This window comes from Ylistrum balloti, unplaced genomic scaffold (assembly GCF_031769215.1).
Source record: "Ylistrum balloti isolate Yb309-2 unplaced genomic scaffold, AGI_CSIRO_Ybal_v1 Utg370450, whole genome shotgun sequence".
NCBI lineage: Eukaryota > Metazoa > Mollusca > Bivalvia > Pectinida > Pectinidae > Ylistrum > Ylistrum balloti.
This window is the reverse complement of record NW_026782299.1, coordinates 3,758,884-3,775,123: the sequence shown is the minus strand read 5'-3', so window position 1 is coordinate 3,775,123 and position 16,240 is coordinate 3,758,884. Positions and strand designations below refer to the sequence as shown.

Below are 16,240 nucleotides of genomic sequence, written 5' to 3'. Positions count from 1 at the left end.
TCCTAATCTTGGTTACATAATGCAAATGTGTGCTATTTTTATGTATCATAGAACTACTTTTTATTTCATTTTTTATATTAACTATTTCACAGCCTCTGTTTTATGTGAGTAGATATTTTGTATCTCTCTCCAATTCATATGCTATACCCTTATATACAGCAGCTGTAAAATGATTGTTACAATCAGGTGCATAAAAATACACTGATAAATGGTCAAAAACTTTAAATTGCATGAAAGATTATCATTGAGAAAAAACATATCCTAAGTTAAAGGAAAAAGTAACTTCTGGAAATGAATTTTGATGATTTTTTTCAAATTAATCATTTTTGTAGTTTTTATTCCTTCATCAAAAACAAAGTTCTTAAAAAAAATCAGTGAATTTGATAAACAATTTCACATCCCCTCCCTCTTATTGGCGGGCAGACATTTATAATAAATCTTTATTTAAAGGTTAACTTCAAAAATACTTTCGTTGAATTTGTATTTCAGGGTTCTTAGGTCGGGTTAATTGTTACTATTTATAGAAATTTGTCAGACATTGATGCCAATGAAGGAAAGGCTGAACCCCATTTATGTCTTACAAACATTCATGTCATGACATGTATATAAAAATGATTTTAAACTAGTTTTAACTAGATTAATAAGAATGATTAAGTACTTCATATTCACTTCACTTTTAATTAAAATATATTCATAAAGACTAATATGAATATAATTCCCTTAATTCACATTGTTCTGATGTATGATATATTATATTTAAAATATATACATTGTACAATCATTATTGCTTTTTCACATTTAATACCTCCTTATTACTTTGATGCTTTCAAAAATCCATCACAAGAAGTCTTGAAAGAAAAAGAAAATACTATTCACATATTGTATGCATTTTATATTATTGTGATGAAAATCTGTTTGGAAGTCATTTTTTTTATGATATTTGTCACATTAATTGTTTAAGATAATTTGATATTGTGATATTATCGGCAGTAAGTTTGAGTCACTGGAATTTGACTGTGGATATCAGAATAGCAAAGAAACATGACTGGAAGTGTATAAAACATACACAATCAATAACAAGATCTGTGTTTTTACCTTGATGTCCCTTTAATAGTTTCAAAACATAATTTTAAAAGAATTAATGAAGTATCTTTTTAGTAAAAAAGATAGAGAGACTTCATAATTTTCTGTAACTTTCATATTGTAATGTTAGATTGTTTCTCAAGCCATTGACAAGCATTTTCTGGTAATTGCAACATTTCAGTTTTAACAATAATGTTGGAGTTGTGAGGCTAGGCATTCCCAAAGTTTAAAAAAAAATCTTTTAAAATATTTTTGGGAATGACCAGAACAATATGGAGATGTGCCACCCCCCCCCCCTCTGTACCAGAGAGTTTTCCCCCTTTTATACAGAAAATAAATCCAATATTGTCTGGCTATTCATTTTGAGAAATAGCTGCTTTCTGAGCATCAAATTGACTTGAAATTTTTATCACACCTTCATTGAACAGTACCATTTAATATGAAACATGGTTTCTTTTTCTTGTTTTGTTTTTCTGAAATTTTGGTTGTCCTGGTAACTGAAAATAGGTTTTAATATAAATGGTCATTGCCCCTTAGTCATTCAACAGATTTTATTATTTAGCTATGTTCAATTGGTATAACCAATTAAAACCTATATTAGGATACATTAGGTGTTTCAGTTACTAGTTACACAATCCTGGCCTCTGATTGTCTTTCAACCATTTTTGACTTTTCAAATGGAGTTTGGACCATATGGTCCAAATTTAGTAAATAATCTTTGCATATTTGTTGGAAGGGGTGGTTGGTATTAGTAAGTTCAGGATGACGGTTCTAGTTCAACCAGCTTTTATCATGATCCCTCACTACTAAAATAATACTGCAATAAAATGTTTCCATTGCTAACATTATTTGTAAACTTTGCAAATGGATACCTACTTAAATATCCCGCTTGCTTATGACATATGTTTTAGCTTGGACAAAGAGCTTCATTCAAAACAATGCTTGATATTGTCAGGGTTATTTTTTAGTAATTGCACTTTTTTTTTTTTTTTTTTTATAAAATCCAGATACAATTTGTTTTACATCATTAAAATCATTAATTTTAGAGGAGGATGTATGCCATTGAGTCTTGTGAACTGTCATAATTAGTACAAGCACATTTATAGAGCTATATTTATTCACAAAATCAAATGTTTACGAATCAGGGGTTTTTTGAAAATCATGAAAATTGATCCTCACTAACATATATGGTTTTACATTGTGACTGTGTTGATATGTTGTTAATAGATAATGTGTGTGTCAGCTAGCCATACAGCTCAGGTTTATTTAATATAATCAGAGATTTGCAAATTTGTGACCTTGTTCCAGTAGACGTAGCTTTCAAAAGATGTAAATTCCAACAGGGGTCAATTACTGTAATATTTCATTCTGCAGATATTTATCCACTTAGGCTTAGTTTTATCTTTCCTTGTTGTTATCCCCAGTCGGAGGGATATTCAAAAGGGTTCCGTCTGTTTGTCCTTCCATCCATCCTTCTGTCCATCCTTCCATCTGTCCAGATGATGCTTTCTGCATCTTTTGAAGGACTGGAAGGATTTCAAAGAAACTTTGTTGGTACACTTGTACACTAAATCTCTTGCCCAAATTTGATTAACAGCAAATTCAGTGAATATTTAATTAGGCTGCTGTGACCTGATTGGCTGATTTCTTTCATCACTTTATGGGAAATCTGTCTGCACATTATCTTATGATGATATGATAAGATCTGTAGGAAACTTGCTTTGTAGACTTATTACATTATTCCTTGTTCAGGTTCGATTATTGGCAAATTCTATGCACATTTTATGTGGCTACTGGGATCTTCGGGCACTCTTACTGAATGCTTTTACGCATGCTATCTTTTGAAGGAAGAAATGAATTATTTGCTTGGTAGACTTGTTACCTTACAAATTCTGTGTGTGTTTAACAAGCTTACTGGGACCTGTTTCTTGTTTTCCTTGTTAATATATATTTTACAAATGAACATGGCGGGGGATCGTGATGACTGTGTCCTAGTTGTTACTTGAACTGATTTAAATTAGGTTAAAAAAACCTGATGACATACATTCTTTAGACCATCCTTTAAAAAGACCACTTGTGTAAAGAAAAAAGAAATGGTGTACATAAATCAATTCCATTGTTTGCTTAATCATGACCGACTGTGTTAAGATATCCAACTATTAGGAGTCAACATGCAATAAAAGATCACCTGAATTAAGGGACCACCTCTATTACGAGGGTTCTCTTTTAAAAGATCTCACAAGATGCTAGCTTTATAGAGTTCAGCCATTAATGAAAAGATCACCTTTATGAAGAAACCACTTGTATTAACAGACTGCCCCTGTTGAGAAACCATTCAACGAACCTCCAGAGAGTGGTCTTAGCATATAGATGTAACAATTTTTCTTTTAAAGAGATGTTCCATCCCAATTGCAAAATTTCTGGCTGTTCTGTATCATTTATGAACCCATTTTAATGACTTTAAAAGCTATGGTTATCATCTCTCTCCTTTGGACAGTTTGGATCGATGAAATTGGCCAAACTGTCAAAATAGAACGCATCAGAAAATCTGGAACTGAAAGGTCACCAGAACATAGATATTATGCAGAGTATTGGATAAATACACAAGTGTGTATGGGCTTCACTTCTGCTCGGGGTACAGTTTTATTACTTCATTTTCTCTTGATTTTATGATTTACACAAATATTTTATTCTGTACAGCTTATAACAATTCAAACCTGTTATGACACAATCAGGGCTGCACAAATGTTTGTAGATTGATCTAGCAAGATATGTAATAATTTCTGCAAAATAAACATCCTATGTTTGTTTTAATGGTAAATTGAGGTGTACAATTTCCATTAGTACGTGGATGATTTTGTACAGTTTTCTTTATAATATCCCATAAAATCCTGACTTGTAATGAATATCCGTTTATTTTAAAACATACTCAGCAAAAGCAGTTTACTCTTATTATGTACATGCATTGAAAAAAGCACATGGATCTGATGGTGTGTGATAAAATAGCACTGTATATCCTTCAATGATATTCATATATATGTAAATGGAATCAAACTTATGTATGACTCTTTGGAATACCAACATTAATTTTATGAACATATTTATAAAAGCAGACTGTAATAATGTTTTAATAGCTGTCAGTACATGTGATGATGAGTTTCATGTACAGAAAATTTTGCAGAAATTCCTACAATCTGTCTCCCATGAGTTTTGATGATAATTTGAATATTTTGACCAGAGTTCAAAGGCAGATAATTTGTACCATTGTATAACTCTTCATTGACTTAGTTCAATCAAAATATAATTGTTTATTGTAAAAGTAATCCCTTGTTGTTTATTTAAAATTTAATCCCCTGTTTATTTAAAATCAAATCACTTGTTTATTTGAAATTTTATCCCTTGTTTATTTTAAATGAAACCTATTGACACTGTAAATATAATTCCTTGTTGGTATGATCCTAGCATTTCTTGACAAAGTTGTGATTTGTATTTTCCTAGATGTCAAGCTCGGGAAGGAACGGTATCCATATCAACACCCAGGATAAAGCCGGCTACTCTCCACTGCTTCGTGCCGTTTTATGTGGGAACTTGGAATTTATCAAACTGTTCCTGAGGAGAGGTGCCAGTGTCAATTGTCATACAATAAAGGACATCACTCCTCTCCACCTTGCCTGTTTCCTTGGTTATAATGAGGTAAGAAGTTCATCTACTGATTGGTTGTCTTGTATTTCGTTACCAGCTGATTGGTTGTTTTGTATTTTGTGATTTGCTGATTGGTTGTTTTGTGCTGTCCTGTATTTATAATCAGCTGATTGGTTGCCTTGCACTTTGTCATTTGACATCCTCACATTTTCATTTTTAGATTGCCAAGGTGCTAGTCAAGAATGGTGCCCAGACCGATTTAAGGGACTTAGCCGGAGATACCCCTGTTCATATATGTTGTGCTAAAGGCAACCTTACACTCCTCAACTTTCTAGTGCAGGTAAGTTGTGATTATATTACTTCTACAGAAATGTCAATCATTTTTCTAAGGCAACCATCCTTTGGTGACCTGTATCCTAAATTTAATTCAGATAGGCAAGTGACAAATAAAATCAGTGTTGCTGCAGTTATTCAGGTCATGTCATCCTTCTGTCAGAGTTTCTCCTTTAATTGATTTGAGTAAAGCAATTATGTCTTACCAAAGGGAAGTATGGCCTGAACAGGACTTAGAGGCTAAAGGGGTTATGAAAATAAGTTTGGTGTTGCCCATGCCAAGCGCTGAAATCAAGTCTATTTGAAGGTATGTCATATATCCTTGTATTTAAGAATGTCATATTACAACAGTCATAAAACAAGTTATTTCAATTTATATTAATCAGAAGTATGAAATTGATCCCTCTCATTAGCCTGGATGGAAGTGTGCAAGGGGTTTCACTGTAGGAGGATACCGGAGTACCCAGGGAAACCTCATGTGGTTGGGCATGTGGCACCATTACTTTACTTTCATGTCCATTCAGAGAGTTAAAACCTGTCTGTCTAGATGAAGGGATGTGTGTTACAAGTGCCCCACCCTTAAGAATAAATTGTCATCAATTTTCTTGGTTGAAAAGATTCTGAAGCAGGTATAGAATCAGATTGATGTATCTCGTAGATCTATTTGATTTATCAACCTGAAATTTCAATTGTTTTTTTGTTACTGCCTAGCACAAAATCTTTGCTATGGGAAAATATTTGTTGTTTTCGTAGTTATAGACCAACCTTAAAAATAGATATATTACCAATTAGGCTTCAGATGATAGAATTATGAGTGCCTCTGTGGGACATACACAAAAGGTTTTACTCAAAGTGACATCCTGAGCTTAAACCATGAAAGAAATTACCAACAAACGTTTTGTAATAGATATACATTAAATGCCAAATTCATGGTAGCATGAATTTGCTTTCAGCACAACTTAGTGTACTCCTGTTTTCTAATTGTCATATTCCCTATCAAACATAGTTTTAATGTATCATGTGATATCATTTGGTTTGATTGGTTGGAATGGTTACATCTGTCTTTGCTAAATAAATCATACAATTTATACCTTAAATTACTTGAATTATTTGTCGATGTTTGTGGATCAGAAAGTTTCTATATCATGAGAATAAAAAAATTTACAGAAAAAATCTTGGTTCTTGTTGTGTTAAGTTCTTATTTTACTTGTCACTTTCAATATTGAACTGTACGTACCTACACAGGTTTTGATACTGATAAGAAGGTCAAATTTCCAATTCATTAAGAACACCTTTTAGTTAAGATATTTGAAGAATAGTGGGCCGTGGGATTAAACTTGCACTGGTGTTACCAGTGTCTCCCTTCAAGCTAGAGATTCTTGGCAAGTTTTCTTGTCCCTGTGTTATCACAGCTTGTACCTATATTTTGACACCACTATTATGAGCTAATGGACTGTTCAGACTTCCCTTTTGTGGTCCGCCATATGTTGTTAAATAGTTCTTAGTTGCTTCTCAGACTTCAATCCAGGCTAAGATGCAGAAATTTGATTGGTTGAGAGGTCAGGTTTTGCGACCATACCATATTTGCAGGGAAGTGCAGGTTGCTAACGTAGATGGCATTGACTAATTTTGATATAGTGGCTTAGCAAAACATCAGGTAAAGATCTGATAGATGAATGAGGTAAGATGTAAAAGTTACCTCCCTTCCACCATGTCATTCAATGAAGTCAGTGTAAGCTGGTTGCACCAGAAATCTTCACCATGTAACCTTAATTATGTAAAAAAGGATCAGTGAAAGTAAGTTCTAGGATCATGGTTGTTGTCAAGGCTATTTATAGAGAACATACCTAATAAGGACAAAACACATTAGTTAAAAAAATCTTCTGTTGCTTTAATACATAAATAAAACTATATTACTTAATCACTGAACCGAAAAATGGTTTGTCTTGAGATCTGGTTCTTTTGATATGAACAACATTCTAAATTGGTGAGTTTCGCTTTGGTTACTGGTAATTCTTGGCACTTAATAAGCCAAAATGGTTGTGTTTGTTGGGTTCATTGGGCCATAAACAGCCAGTCATTTTGAGGCGGTGTCTCCTTGTAGTTACTGGTAGCTAAACCACTGAACAAAATAAGGGAGGCCTGTTGTATGCTACCCAGAGCAATTAGGGTAAAGCGTCTTGCTGAAGGACACAACCACATCAGCACAGACTAATCTGTTTTTCAGCTTCCTGAGAAACACAAACTGCCATGGATGGTGAGCATCCAAACAGGCGCAGTGGCTTTTCATCTGAGATTATATATGCTAATGCTGTAATCAACTGAGCTATGGTGGCCCCCAAAGCCAGAATGTTACTACATCCCAAATATCCTGATTTACAGTACAACTTACACCAATCAGTTTAATGCTTATTCTACCTCAAAGTTAGTAAAAGAAAGTATGTAGTAAAAACTTGTACAACAGGGGTCACACCAGCAAGTTGTACACCTATTTAGATTTTGGTAGTCATTGGTCAAGAGTAAAGGTTAAAGGTCAAACTTCAGTATTTTTTTTTTAAAATAAAAAGCATATGTATTAGAATGTATGAACTCCTAGACACAATTTAACATGACACCCTCAAGTTCTAAATCTGATTAAACTTTGGTGGTGATTGGAAAGGGTTGGAAGTCAAAAGTAACACTTGACTCTTTTTGAAATAAAATGCTTGTGCACTAGATATCTCATGAACCCCTGTATTTATAAAGAAATAAAAGATTGGGGAGTGGGTAGATATATATCTATATGAACACTTGCTCACTTTGTTTTTATAAGACAAGGAAGAAATATTAATGCCGCTAGGATTAATCAATGGACTGAAAGGCTAACCCTGGGAAAGGTTTCCTAACAATATTATTGATGTCTCATTTAACATTCAAGATAATTATTATACATTTATTTATAAATATGTAATGTAGGACTTTGTTTTGATGGTCCTTAAGAATTACTATTATTGGAGATGAGGATAATACCTAAAGATCTTCTAATACTTAAAATTAGTGTATCTACAGTTACTGTTGTAATTAACTCTGTAACCCTTGTAATGCTCATTATCATTATATATGGGTAATAGTCTCTCTCTCTTGTAGTGATATCATGTTATGAATAAAGGACACTTTGGTATAATGCTATCATATCCCATACTGGGCTTGACAGTAGGTTACACGGAGGTCGCTTGAAAATGTTTGATTCCCTATGCTGTTTAAGATGATTGCTGTAACTGGAACACATAGTTGATAAAAGACAAGTTGGAAATGAAACCTGATGATGTTACTAGATGATGAAAATGCCATCACAGCATTGACTTATTGGTTTGTGGTAAGGATAACAGCCATCACTTATTGGTGTGTGGTTGAGATAACAGACATCACTTATTGGTTTTTGGTTTGAATAACAGCCATCACTTATTGGTTTGTGGTTGAGATAACAGACATCACTTATTGGTTTTTGGTTTGAATAACAGTCACTTATTGGTGTGTGGTTGAGATAACAGCCGTCACTTATTGGTGTGTGGTTGGGATAACAGCCATCACTCATTGGTGTGTGGTTGGGATAACAGCCATCACTTATTGGTTTGTAGTTGAGATAACAGCCATCACTTATTGGTTTGTAGTTGGGATAACAGCCATCACTTATTGGTTTGTGGTTGAGATAACAGCCATCACTTATTGGTTTGTGGTTGAGATAACAGCCATCACTTATTGGTTTGTGGTTGGGATAACAGCCATCACTTATTGGTTTGTGGTTGAGATAACAGCCGTCACTTATTGGTTTGTGGTTGGGATAACAGCCATCACTTATTGGTTTGTTGGGATAACAGCCATCACTTATTGGTTTGTAGTTGGGATAACAGCCATCACTTATTGGTGTGTGGTTGGGATAACAGCCATCACTTATTGGTTTGTGGTTTGGATAATAGCCATGAGTTATTGGTTTGTGGTTGGGATAACTGCCATCACTTATTGGTTTGTGGTTGGGATATCAGCCATCACTTATTGGTTTGTGGTTGGGATAACAGCCATCACTCATTGGTTTGTGGTTGGGATAACTGCCATCACTTATTGGTTTGTGGTTGGGATAACAGCCATCACTCATTGGTTTGTGGTTGGGATAACAGCCATCACTTATTGGTTTGTGGTTGGGATAACAGCCATCACTTATTGGTGTGTGGTTGGGATAACAGCCATCACTTATTGGTGTGTGGTTGGGATAACAGCCATCACTTATTGGTTTGTGGTTGGGATAATAGCCATGAGTTATTGGTTTGTGGTTGAGATAACAACCATCACTTATTGGTTTGTGGTTGGGATAACAGCCATCACTCATTGGTTTGTGGTTGGGATAACAGCCGTCACTCATTGGTTTGTGGTTGGGATATCAGCCATCACTTATTGGTTTGTGGTTGAGATAACAACCATCACTTATTGGTTTGTGGTTGGGATAACAACCATCACTTATTGGTTTGTGATTGAGATAACAACCATCACTTATTGGTTTGTGGTTGGGATAACAACCATCACTTATTGGTTTGTGGTTGAGATAACAACCATCACTTATTGGTTTGTGGTTGGGATAACAACCATCACTTATTGGTTTGTGATTGAGATAACAGCCATCACTTATTGGTTTGTGGTTGGGATAACAGCACTCATTCCATCACTCATGATCGCCATTGTTGAAGTTGCCATAGAACAGACTACTACTCGTTAGTATTCTCTTGGTGGGGTTACTGTAGAGAGAACAGAACTTAAATTGTGTTTCTGTGTTTCTGTGTTTCTGTTGAGTTGAGCATTCTCTGTTGTAAGTCAGGTGGAACTTTCATTGCTATGTCTGGTCATGTACAAGATGTGTGTAAGTTCAAACCCAGTGTCATTCAATGCTTGTATGACATTATCAAAACATGCCAAAATCAATTTATTAAAGAACAGAAGTAGAAGATCAGCAGAGTTAGCAAACCTTTTTATTGGTTCAGATTTTTGATGATAAATGTGCAGTGTACTCTACGAACAGGTGCTTTGAACAGATCAAATATGGTACGTTATTGAGGTTTAATTGTAGCAAGGTTAATGATTAACAAATTGGATAAATAGGTACAGTTTTTCACTATAAACAAATGTCATGATGCATTGAGCTTCAGAATATATATTCAACTTACCGCGGTATCAATCTTATTAAAGAACGGTGCAGAGCAGGAAAGAATTTACCTGCTGTATCTAACTGCATGTCATAAGAGGTGTGGCACCCCCTGCTGGTAAGGGGTTGTTCCTCCGATGTTTTCTGTGTGAATGGCCAAGAATACAGACTGCTGTATTCTACTGCAGGATCGTAAGATTCAACTAAAAGTGGGCCCATCGCTGGGTTTTCTGCCAAGGGAGCTTATGAGAAACAAACAAATCTGCTGTTCCCATTGCGACACTTAGTTTTTTTTAATCTTTACTTTGCTATGTCCTCTTTCATTCTGTGCCTTGTTTTCTTCTGTTGTCTCTTTGACACATATCTTCATATGACAATGCATGGATATTTAATCTGTAAATAAACAACTCTTTTGAAGAAATCAATATTCTCTGGACCATGATTTTTCAATTATACATTTATTTTCATTTATCAATTTTAAATCTGAATGTTCCTTCAATTTGCTTAAAAATCTAACAAACAGGAGAAGGAAAAGAAACAGAATTAAAACATATTTTGTAAAAATTGTAACATGTTCCTCACTGGATTCTGGAAACATTCATGAGTACATTTCTTTGTGTGTAATTGAATACCAATATCCGAGGTCTTTAGCTGTGAGCCTTTATTGACTTAAAGAGTTCAGATCTAGTGCTGTTGGGGAATTGTACTTTTAAGTAGAGATGATTAAATTCATTGTCAATAAATAGGATGATGACATGTACTTTGGATCATTCTGAATAAAGAAATCAGGTTAGAAAAGAAAAAAGGCAGTTTGATAAATTTTATTTGGTGTTGATTAAGAGCGTCACAGGCTTGTTCCTACATGTAATACATTTGTCTAAATGTTTTGATCAGAGTAGGATTAGAAGATAAGACAATTTCAAGACATAGATAATGTTTCATTGGTATTTAATTAACACATGATTGCATGAATAGCATTGAACAGACTGCCTGTTTGTTGTGCTGCCTTGGAGTACAGACCTAACACAAATGATCTGATATTACAAGAAGCAGAGTTCTCCAACAAATTCAAATTTCATTACATGATGGCTGTCATGAAAACATTTCTAAATCAATGAAATTCACCGTGATCGTAGAGACCATGTATTGAAAAAATACTGGTTATTCAATAAAAACATTTATTTGTTTGGAATCGGAACTTCTCAGAATAGAAATTTTGTATAAATTTCTGACAAAGGATGAAAAAGCTGGTTAGTGTTAACACAGAGAGAACTTTTAAACAATTTCTTGTTTTCTTTCCCAAATCAATAGCAGTTCAATCACTTTTGTGAAACTGCATAAAGAAATACTGTATTGGTGGAACAATAAGCCCATGTCTGGTAATAAGCCCACCCTAACCTATTTCAGTTGCAGTAGAAATGCCAGCATTCAATAAAATGTAATTAACCTGTACTAATACCACCCCAAATTAGCCCCATAATTAAAGGGAACATTACTTCTTTGGTTTAGTTGGTTGAGTTGGTAGAGTTGTGCGTAAATTGAGACTGAAGTTTGATGTCTGATGAAGTAATTGGAGACCCATGTCTTTAACTGTTTATAATTTCACCATATAGTTTTTATTGAAATAAAAAAGAGAGCTGCATGGTATATGAAGGAATGGATCTGCAGAAGTCATTGTTCTAAAACAGATCTGTAGGAAATATATTATGGGTCAAAAGTCAGTCTTTTCATGCTAGTGTTAGAGAGCATTTGGTCTCATGGAAATTTGTCTTCTGTTACAACAGGACTGCCACTAATTTTTTAAACTCCGTTTGTGGTTGTAGAATTCAGCTGACATCACTCTGTCAAACCTGCATGGTAATACACCCCTCCATTTGGCTGCTGCTCAGGAGAAACTGGACATTGTCAAGCGTCTGGTCAGTCTTGGAGCGAAGGTGACTGAAGTTAACAAGGACAACCATACTCCAGTACAGCTAGCTGTCAAGGTATGTCTCCTTTGTCACTGCTGTCCAGTACAACTAGCTGTCAAGGTAGGTCTCCTTTGTCACTGTCGTCCAGTACAGCTAGCTGTCAAGGTAGGTCTCCTTTGTCACTGTCGTCCAGTACAGCTAGCTGTCAAGGTAGGTCTCCTTTGTCACTGCCGTCCAGTACAACTAGCTGTCAAGGTAGGTCTCCTCACTGCCATCCAGTACAACTAGCTGTCAAGGTAGGTCTCCTTTGTCACTGCCGTCCAGTACAACTAGCTGTCAAGGTAGGTCTCCTTTGTCACTGCCGTCCAGTACAACTAGCTGTCAAGGTAGGTCTCCTCACTGCCATCCAGTACAACTAGCTGTCAAGGTGGGTCTCCTTTGTCACTGCCGTCCAGTACAACTAATTGTCAATTTAGTTTTCTTTGGTCATCACCATCTTTGAGGTTGTACAGCACATGGATTTCATTCAGAGTAGGGGATGTAACAAAATGGAGAAACATCTTGATTTGTCAAAAAAGAATCAGTTAATATTTCTGACAACACTGGTGGTACCTTTTAACGATATCTTCCTTCAAATAATTTTTTAAAAAAATGCTGATCATTTTGAATTGACAGAGGGTTTGAATACCTACTTTGATATAGATTGAAAATGTGAAAAAAATTGCAGATATTCACAAGGTTGGAAATAACTTTTCTTCTGGAAAGTTATTATGGTCATGGTCATTTTGCATAGTTAAATTTACTGCTGGCTGGATCACTGTGCTTGCTATTTTTTCTCTCTTTTTTTGCCCACCATCAAATCGCAATGCATCCGTGTTCTGTCCGTCCATCCGTGCGTTGAGAATTTTGGTTATCACTATTTCTTGAATTGCATATGTAGGTTCCTCTTGGTCACTAGTTGTGCCAAATGGATTTTGGCCTGATCAAAAAAACAAAATGGCCGAAAGGCAGCCATTTTGGATTTTTACTTGGAAAGTTTGGTATTGCTATTTCTTGAGAAGCACAGGATGGATCTTTCTTAAATTTCACATGTAGGTTCCCCCTGGTCTCTAATTGTGCCCATTTGATTTTGGGTCTGATCAGAAAAACAAACTGGCCGAAAGGTGGCCATTTTGGATTTTGACTTTGAAAGTTTGTTATTGCCATTTCTTAAAAATTGCTTGATGGATCTTTCTTAGATTCAGATGTAGGTTCCCCTTAGTCCCTAGTTGTGCCAATTTGACTTTGGGACTGATTAGAATAGTGAAATGGCTGACAGACGGACATCGTAGATTTTGACTGTGAAAGTTGTTTCACTATTTCTTGAGAATTACAGCATAGATCTTTCATGTGTATGCTTTCTTTGATCACTAGTGGTGCTTGTTTGATTTTGGTACTTATCAGAAAAAATAAAATGGCCCACAAGCGACCATCTTGGATTTTGACTTTGAAAATTTGTTACCACTTTTTCTTGAGATCTACTCTTTTCACATTTCTTATAAGTTTCCTTTAGGTCCCTAGTTGTGCCTGTTTGAGTTTGGGACTGATCAGAAAAACAAAATGGCCAAAGAAGTACTGAATGGATATCTCTCAAATTTCATACCTTTGTTCCCTTTTGTCTCTCTTTGTGCTCATTTGATTTTGGGACTGATCAGAAGAAACAAAATGGCTTTCACCTGGCCAGTTTGGATTTGGCAGGTAAAGATTATCATTACTATTTATGAAAATGAACATTCAAATGTCTTATGAATAAGACGAAAAACAGAAAAGAGAAAAAGAGGCAAAAGATCCAACATTTAAAGAGCACATAAAGATCGAACGATGGTGGGCGCCAAGATCCCTCTAGAATCTCTTGTTCCTTTTGTTGGTGTGTATGTTGCTGTTTTATTGGAAGTAATTTTTGAACATCTGGGATTGTGAACATTGCTCTTTTTTTGGTTCAGGCCTTTATTCCTCCCAGGGATGGAATTCTCTTTTCTGGATTTTATTTGGATGAGTTTGGCCAGATTTCTGTACATGGTTTTTGGCTAAGTTCAATTCAAATCAACCTTAGTTAGTTCACCTTTTCCGTAGGTGGAAGGAGTGGAGCCCCGTCGGAAAGTTTTGCAAATCTTTTAAAATTCTACTCTTCCTGTAGAAATGATTTGATTTTGCCCAAGTATAGCCTGAAGTATTCTTGGATGAAGGGGAATCATTTGTGTATAATCAAAGATTCCGGCTCCTGTGGCTTGAGGGATGGGGCCCATATGGGGAAATGTAAGGTTTTTTTTAAAAATCCTTCTTGCATACAAGGATATTGTCCAAGTTTGGTCTGAATCAATTTTTATCAATAGTGAAGCTGATTTCTACTTGACCACAAGGCTGAGATGAAATAGGAAAATTATTTCAGAAATTATTTGTCATATTTGAAATTCTTTTTAAATTTGAATAAATAGTTGAATTAGTCAGGTGAGCGATGCAGACAGGCCCATTGGGCCTCTTATATTCATAATTAGCACCAGTTACAATACATGCATACATTTACATTAATATGATGTAGCTGTAGTAATATCATCAGACACCTGTAGATATCCAGTCTTAACTAGCTTGATAATGTCAAACCGTTTGACCTTTGTTAGTATGTAACTGGGTGGGGTGTCCAGTGCTGGAGGTGTTCAGCAGTATACTTCAGACTGATAGCACTGTGAAATCAGCTTCATTTCCACACTACTACAAGGAGGCTTTCACAAATATATCACGGGCTCTTAAAAACATTTGCACCGTTAACACATGCATTCACCTCAGATAATATAAGGGAGGGTGTCCTTGATTGACATTCAATGTTGATTAAACTTTAAACACACATATATTCATGGGTCTCATATTTCATATGATGTGGGGATGCTTAATTGTGTGGGTAAAGAGATTTTATGAAATTAATTGGTACTAAAAATAGAAGTAAATTCTTTAAAAGCTGATTGATTTGTGAACATGTGAATTTTTTGATAATGAATACCCACTGATTCAATGACACACTGCCTTCAAACAATAACACTTTTGCAGAATATCCATAATATTTAAGTTTTTGAATGGTGTGAAAACATCCTGTTTAATCACATCCTTGCTGTATGTGTAAACACACCCAAGAGTGATGACATCTTCAGTGTAACTGACTGTGCTAACAGGTCATCAGGAGCACTCTAGGATGTGAAGTTATATTGTTGAAGCGTCCAAACAACCTGTCTGAGTAGAGGGTACAGTTGTCCTGGTGACAATATCACCACAGAAATCAGGTCAGATTATTGTGTGAAAATAGAACGTCCAGTTATATGACCAGATCTGTGAGTGGCGTGAATGTTTGAATAAGGATGAAAGACCTGAATACTTATTAGATTTTGTTGTGTTTTATGTGAAAAAAAGGGTCATTGGAAAGTAGAGTAAGGTATTTAGCACTGCAGATTTTATAAGAGTCCTGCACTGTATGTGAGGTTTATACCATATTTATTCTAATTAAGTTCCTGTTCTTAGTAAATGCCTTTTGAAATGTACCAATATGTTTATTTTCTTAATATTCTAATCCGAGCAGAAAATCTTGTGTGGTCAAATCTCACTCTGTTACAAACTCAAACTATGTAGGCTTGCATTTTGCTTTCCAAAGAGAGGGCATATAGTTGTTGCTTTATCCATCAGTTTGTCTATCCATCATAATTTTGTTTGGACTGTAACACAAAAACTACAAAGAGGTATCAGGTAGATAGATCTCAACAAGGAGAAGTGCAGTGCAGTGCAACAGAACCATCACTATCTTTGGCATAATTTAGGAGTCATTGCCCTTTGTTACTTTTCATATTAAAATTTTGTTTGGAGCATTACACTAAAACTGTAAGAGGCATCAACATGAAACTTCATACGTACATGAAGCTAAATCTCAACAAGGAGAAGTGCAATGGACCAGAACCATCACTCTTTTTTTGAATGATTAAGGAGTTATATCCCTTTGTTATATTTCATACTTAATTTTGTCCCGTTTAGGGAGCATAACCCATCTCTGACAGCCCTTGTTAGATTTAAATACTGTTATTAC

General features: G+C 35.2%; 1 protein-coding gene across 1 annotated transcript in view; it reads left to right on the top strand.

Annotated features, from left to right (window-relative positions):
• The window catches only part of LOC132555013 (ankyrin repeat domain-containing protein 27-like), a 62,952-nt gene that overhangs the window by 19,196 nt on the left and 27,516 nt on the right, over nucleotides 1-16,240 (top strand). Inside the window, exons 21-23 of the mRNA XM_060219347.1 lie at nucleotides 4,582-4,776; nucleotides 4,946-5,065; nucleotides 12,052-12,213. Of these exons, the coding sequence (XP_060075330.1) occupies nucleotides 4,582-4,776; nucleotides 4,946-5,065; nucleotides 12,052-12,213 (477 nt within the window). The remainder of the gene's footprint in view (nucleotides 1-4,581; nucleotides 4,777-4,945; nucleotides 5,066-12,051; nucleotides 12,214-16,240) is intronic.